Source organism: Calypte anna, chromosome 13 (assembly GCF_003957555.1).
Source record: "Calypte anna isolate BGI_N300 chromosome 13, bCalAnn1_v1.p, whole genome shotgun sequence".
Taxonomy (NCBI): domain Eukaryota; kingdom Metazoa; phylum Chordata; class Aves; order Apodiformes; family Trochilidae; genus Calypte; species Calypte anna.
The window spans coordinates 17,042,114-17,048,885 of NC_044259.1; the positions used below are offsets into that span (position 1 = coordinate 17,042,114).

A 6,772-nucleotide genomic window follows, 5' to 3' on the forward strand; every position below is an offset into this window, starting at 1 on the left:
CAGAGCAGGGAGTTCCTGCCTCTGTAATGACCTCCCCAGAAAGAGTTAAAATGGGTCTGTTCCCTTTTCCTGCTCATTTCAAGTGTCACCAAGGGCTCATGTGAAGAACAACAACTTTTCCCTTCCCACTTCACACCTGTAAGGCTTCTGCAAGCAGCCATGATCACAAAGGAGGTGGTGTGAGGTTCAGTACTTGTGACACAAGCAAGCAGCAAACCCACTGAGAACAGCTGAAATATCACTTTTTTCCTCAATATTGAAGTGTCTGTTTTAGTAACTGACCCCCACCTTAAAAAGATCAGAAAAAAAATCAAACACTTCTTTCAAAATTTAAGGAAAATTTAATCAATATGCTTTAAATTATTTTACAGTAACTACAATACTGACAAGCAGAACATGTTTCAAGATGGTGTTTTCCTTGGAAGTACTGCCAGAGAGAGAACTCTTCATCTAGCTGGTATGTGCACCATTAGGAAAAGGAACCCCAGCTGAAGTCACCTTCAGAAATCCAAGCTGACCTTTGGCTACCCAGACACCCACATGTTTGTGTTTCAAGTCTGACAAAATTACAGATCCCTTTAGCTTTTAAGCATCTCGTTTTCTAGTTGATAATTTAACTATCTTAATTCCTGAAGTACTATCACACCAAATGAACAAACAGATGAGATCAAGGAGCTTAAGAGTGTATTTGTTAGGATACAGCAAACACTCTCCATTGCTTGTGTTCATTTGTGCATTTTGGTAAGAGGGGAAACAGGTTCTTTTATCACTGCAGATTTCTTCCAAGAGGGCCCCAAATCCAGGGCATCTGCAGCTCTGCTGATAGAAATCTATCAGCTGGTGGATGCAATCCTTCTGCCCCCCCTAAAAACCCAAACAAAATCCCCGAGCCTCAGATAAACAACCAGAAATTACTTTTCTAAAGATAAAAGGAATGAGAAAGAAATCACATTAACCTGATGAGCATGAACACTTATTAAAGCTATAGACACCTCAGGTCAATTGAAAACAGTATCCAAAGTCCTATAAAAGTGAACACAAGACTTTTAATTGCTCCAGATGATTCAGAACAGGTCTAAGTTTTGTGAGAGCAACACTATTACAGTTGTTTGCAGCTGTTTTTTCTGGTCCAACTAAATAATGTTCCCTGGGGATGTTTTCTTTTTTTTTTGTTTTTTTTTTAATGCTTTTTTGGCCCACTGGAGTCCAGCAGCTTGGGACAGTCTGTTCAGAACACGGAGATGAGAGCGAAGACTCCGTAGAGCAGGGCGCAGGGGTAGGCCACCAAAAGCTGCTGTCCTTCCATGGCTAAGGCAGAAATAAAGATTTTGGAAGCTGAAAAGCTGCACCAGCCAATGACTCCAGCTGTGAGAATAATCCCCAGGACTCCCCTGGAAAGGCAGGGATAAAAAGAGAGTTCCTGTCAGGCTCGTGTAGGTACGTTTGCAGGAGCTGTCCCTGGGCTCCTTCTGAGGCCTCTCCCAGGCTCCAAGGTGAATTCTAAGTTTTTTCTTTCACTTCTTAAAATAAATGAGTTCCAGTAAGGGCTTCAGAGCCTTGCCACTCAATTATGGCAGAATTAACTGACCTGGTGAGCAATGGAACTGTAGCAGGTTCTTTCTTCTCCACTCCTAATCCTCACACTGCTTCCCTTCCCCTTGTCCAATTCAGATTTCTCTCTTAAATGATAATTATTTCCCAACCTTACAGGACTGACACTTCTGCCATTCCCAGCTGACCAACCCCAAACTTGGTGCTGTTACCTGAGCCTGTGTATTTAACTGACTTACAGATAAAACCCTATTTCCTTCTCTTTCCCCCAACAACACCCAGAAGCCCTCTGATATTTCTGCTTTCACACCGCCCCGCTCAGACACCTGGAGCTTCACCCCTGAGCAGGACAGTTTCCTTCAGGAGCTCCCTTCACCCCCTCAGGGATGGGAAACCAACGCCCAGCTATAAAATCTGAGGCACTTACTGCAAGGAAAACACAACAGCAAAGGTGGAGAGGAGGATCATGGGGAGCAGGCAGTACCCCAGGACACTGGCCACGCAGCCGAAGGAGACGCCGGTCATGCTCATCAGGTTCAGGAGACAGAACATCCCCAGGCACCCGATGGCACTGATGCCATACACGTAACCAAACTGAATCTTACCAGCCTGCAAGGCAAGCAGAGTTAACCAGGTTAACAGGTTAGTTACCAGTGCCAGCCCTGACCCCACAGCCCAGGGGACAAGGACAGAAGTGTCTCTGTGTTTCCCTCCTCTCGCTTCGCCGCCCCCCACCCCGCTCCCTGTGTCCCAGTTCCAGTGTTTTCCCACAGCCAGGACAAGCTGGAGACTCCAGGCACCCACCTGACACACTCAGCCTCATTTTCTCTACCTGAACAAGCAGATTTTGGGCTGTTACTCTTTGACCTGGGCTGCAAAAGCCTCTGAGTTCCTTAGGGTTCAACCAGCTCCTGGTTTTCCCTGCACCTGGAGCCTTCCCAAAAGTTGTGCCTGAAGACCACCCCATGGATCAGCCAGGAAATTCCTGACAGATCCAGCCCTGAAGCCCTTCCAGCTGTGAGAGGCTCCACGAATGCAAAGCCCAAGGTAAATAAATTACCACAGGTTCCCCAGAGCAGCTGGAGCTGAGCTGTGCAGCACTGCTGTGCCACCAGCACCACTCACCTGGGGCTGTTTTATAAAAACCCCAAACCCCAAACCCTGCTCTCAGGACAGCAGAGGTGTTATTCCCACCAGGGGAATCCCATTCCATCCCCTGTTTTTATCCAGGGATGAGCTCCTTGTTCCCTGACAACATCTGTGCCCACCCCTGCAGCTCCTGCAGCTTCCAGGGGGCTCTGAGGCTCCCACTGCCAACTTCCCAGCTCAGCCCCCTCACCACCCAGCTCTCTGCTTCCCCCAGCAACACACACACAAAAAACAAACTCAATCCTACCTGCTTTCAGCTTTTTTTGCTAGGCTAAGCTTGTTTTCTCTCACTACATTCAATGTACTTAAAAAAACCCAACAAACCAAACCAAACAAACCCCAAGAGCCCCCATAGGTCCCCCAGGAGAGAGTGAGAATTTCTCAGGAAAAGAGCATTTCAGTGTGTGCATTATGAATGTGCTGCTCAGATCTGCCAGCCCAGATCCCATACATGAAGGTCACTCATTAAAACAGGCTTCAAGTGCCCCTGGCACCCAAGCAGTGCCACAGCAGTGGGAAATTCCGGGTCCCTCCATGGTCAGGATGTGGGGTTTTGGGTTTTTTTTTTTGCCATTCCATGCCAAGGAGTCATTCCCAATAAACCTGGAGGTTCCTTGGACATTCATGCACAACCAGTGAGACTTTTGCCACCAGTATCCTACCAGTAACAAGGTGGCCCCAAAGGCCAGGCAGAAGACCATTGGTCCAGCCAGGTCTGTCTCGTTCATGATGCTCCCATCTGCCACCTTCAGGGGGTGCAGCACTGTCAGGGTTTTCTGCCAGATGTGGTCAAAGTTGATCCCCAGTTCTAGAAATGACAAGAATTATGCATAGTTATTTCCTTTTTCCCTTCCTCTTGCTCCCCCCCTGTGCTTCACTCTGAAGTTTTCACCTCAAAACCCTCCAGAGATCACCCACCCCACGGGGGGCAGAGAAGCTCTGAGTGAGGAGCCAGGTCCCAGAGACCTGGAGGAGACCCAGTGGGTCCTGAAGGTGAGGACAGAAGGAGGTGGTTCTGGGTCAGCCCAAACACCCCCTCAGCCCAGCACCCTGACCCTGGGAGAAAAAAAAATAAAGACAAATAAAGGACGAGGGCAGCAGGGTGGAAGGTGTCAGGAATAGGTGGAGCTGAGAGGGGTCAGAGCAAAGGTTCTGGGTCCAGATCCCAGCTGGAACCCAACCCCCCCATCCCAGACACCAGCTCCATCCCAGGCAGAGCTCAGCACTCAGTGTCACTGATCCCCTCTGCCAGCTGGGAGGGAGGCACAGGTTTAACAGTCCCAGGCCTGTCCCACAGTTAAACAAGAACAAAACCCTCCTGAGAACCCCAAATCCCTCTGGGGAGCAGGGGCTGCACCCCCTGCCCAGCTGGGGCAGAGCTGTGGGGCATGGGGCAGAGGTTTTACCTTCTAACAGAGGAGGTTCATCCTCAAAGCTGCTGCCATAGAAGGACTGAGCTGAGGCTGGAGTGTAGGCAGGGCTGGGCTGGTAGATCTGCCCCGTGTAGGGCTGCTGCTGCTGCATCATCTCTGGAGGGACAAAGGCACTCTGCTGGGAGTACTCATAACCTCCACACTGCCTGCAAGGGGACACTGCATCACACACACACCCCACACACCCCTCCTGGGCACAGAAACAACAGAGCTGCTCTCCAGGCACTGCCTGGATGGTCCCTGCAGCAAGGCTGCACCAGAGGAGCCCTGCTCAGGAGCTCAGACTCCTCAAAGCCTTTTATTAACCCAGGGAAACTCCTGCTCCAGACACCACCACTGCCTGTTGAGTTTAGGTCTCTTCCTTTTGACTCTAAGTCTCTCTCTTTAAGTCTCCTACTGTTGATTTTGAGTCTCCTACTTTTGATTCTAAGTCTCTTACTGTTGAGTTTAAGTCTCTTTCTTTGAGTTTAAGTTTCTTTCACTGATTTTAAGTCTCTTTCTTTTGAGTTTTAGTCTCTTACTTTTGATTCTAGGTCTCCTACTGTTGAATTTAAGTCTCCTACTGTTGATTCTAAGTCTCTTTTGATTTTAAGTCTCTTACTTTTCAGTCTCTTTCTTTTGTTTTTAAGCCTCTTTCTTTTAAGTTTAAGTTTCCTTCCTTTGAGTTTGTCTCTTTCATTGATTTTAAGTCTCCTACTTTTGATTTTTAGTCTCTTACTTTTGATTCCAAGTCTCCTGTTTTTGATTTTAAGTCCCTTTCTTTTGATCCTAAGGCTTTACCCAGGCACTCAATCCCTGCTCCAGGCTGCAGAAGAGCAGCAATGTTTTACACCTCACACATTGCTCACTGCCTCCTCCTCACAACTCACTTGATGCCTGCACGGGTTTCCTGCTCCTCTATTTGTCCCACCATCAGAGAACAAAGCTCCTCACACAATCCCTGTTGTTCCCTCACTGTTTAAAAAGAATTTAGACTTTAAAACCCAGCTTTTTCCCCCCTTTTGCTTCAGTGCCTTGTGCCTCAGGCAGGATTCCAACCCTGCAGTGACAGAACAGATTCACCCAGCTCACAGACCCCAAACCCCACAGCCTGGGCTGCCAGGACCCGTGAGCAGCCCCCACACTTCCCTCCTGAACCCCCTGAACCCAGAGCTCATTTCTGGGACTCTGGAAGCACCAGAGGCTCCTGAGCTTGCAGAGGAGCCCTCAGTCCCTTCCTGCAGCCCTGAGGAACACCCAGCCCATCCAACTCCCCAGCTCTGCCTCCCCAGGCAGCAGGAGCAGCACCCACTCACCACCCCACTGCCTCCCCCCACTCCTTTCAGAGGGCCCTGGGCAGGCTGGAGGTTTGGGCAGGGAGGGATTTCAGGGCTTACAAGAAGCAGGAGGACAGAGCCACCAGGAGGCAGTGGGTGTGAACTGGAGCACGGGGTTTTCATACAAATATCAGCAAGAATTCCTTCCCCCTGGGAGGGTGAGGGAGCCCCAGCCCAGGGGGGTGTGGAATCCCCTTCCCTGGAGACACCCAAACCCCCCCGGATGTGTTCCCTGTGCCCTGCTGGGGGGGGGATTGGACCCCCCGAGGGACCCCCCTCCATGACTGGACCTTCCCAGCCCCCTGCCAGCCCTGGGGGTCCCGGGGGGGTCTCAGCCCTTACCTGCCGTAGGGCCTCCCGCTGTAGTCGTAGCCCTGCGCCTGCTCATCGATGCTGTAACTGCTCTGGAAGAACTCGGTGCTGAAGCTGTCGAACCCCGACATCGCCGGGTTCTGCAAAGAGACCGGGACGGGTCAGGGGGGGACCGACCCCCCCCCCCCCATCACAGAACCCCCTGGGGCAGCACCTCCCAACGCTCCCAACCGCCCCCGCAGCCGGGACCCCGGCACCCCGATCCCCCCGGCCCTTCAGAGGAGGCGGCGGAACCCCGGGGGGGCTGCGGGAGACCCTGAGGGGGTGAGGGGGACCCCGGGAGGCTGCGAGGACCCCAGAGGGGCTGAGGGGGACCCCGGGAGGGTTGAGGTGGCCCCCGAGGTGGTGAAGGGGATCCCCGGGGTGTGAGAGGGACCCCGGGGGGACCCCAAGGCCTCACCCGCACCCCCGGCCCGGGCCCTGCGACGTGTCAGCCGCCGCGCCAGCACTTCCGGGGCAGCGCGATGACGTCACTGAGAGCGCGCCGCCGTGAGCACCGCCCCTTCCGCCCCGCCCCCGTTGCCATGGGAACGGGACGCCCCGGCCGGGCAAGATGGCGGCGGGGGAGCGCGGGATGGCGGCCGCGGCCTCTCCCGCACCGCTCCGCTCCGCTCCCGCACCGCCGGGCCCAGGGCTGCGGGTTCCACCTGCGGGAAGGCCCCGTGACCCCGCAAGGCTGCGGAGAGGCGGGCCCGGGGGGTCGGTTACCGCAGGGGCCTGCGGGCCTCGGGCCCCGAGCCCCCTCGTTCTGCCGGAAAGGTGAAATAAAGCGAAGGTTTTGGGGTTTAAATGCGTGCGAGGAACAAAGCTGTGTCCGCATCGGCACTCAGGAACTCCCTTCCACTGCTTCGGCTCCTCTGCTGTGCTGAGGGTCACCCCCCACACACCTCCCCGTGCAAAAGGAAGGAAATGGTGATTTATCCTGAGGTGAACCTCAGGAACCTGCAGAAC

At 53.0% G+C, this 6,772-nt stretch overlaps 1 protein-coding gene across 3 annotated transcripts; it reads right to left on the reverse strand.

Moving 5' to 3' along the window:
- Positions 1-1,021: 1,021 nt before the first annotated feature.
- Positions 1,022-6,285, reverse strand: YIPF5 (Yip1 domain family member 5). Of its 3 annotated transcripts, none has more exons than XM_030459321.1 (6): positions 6,222-6,285; positions 5,792-5,901; positions 4,107-4,279; positions 3,363-3,508; positions 1,979-2,160; positions 1,022-1,308 (listed from the first exon to the last, which is right to left on the reverse strand). In XM_030459321.1, exons 2-6 carry the CDS (start codon positions 5,890-5,892, stop codon positions 1,134-1,136), a joined length of 777 nt encoding a protein of 258 aa, XP_030315181.1. In that variant the 5' UTR covers positions 5,893-5,901; positions 6,222-6,285; the 3' UTR covers positions 1,022-1,133. The 3 variants fall into 3 exon arrangements, with proteins under 3 accessions (XP_030315181.1, XP_030315182.1, XP_030315183.1); XM_030459322.1 differs by having other exon boundaries at positions 1,022-1,391; XM_030459323.1 differs by having other exon boundaries at positions 4,107-4,229; positions 6,222-6,279.
- Positions 6,286-6,772: the final 487 nt, after the last annotated feature.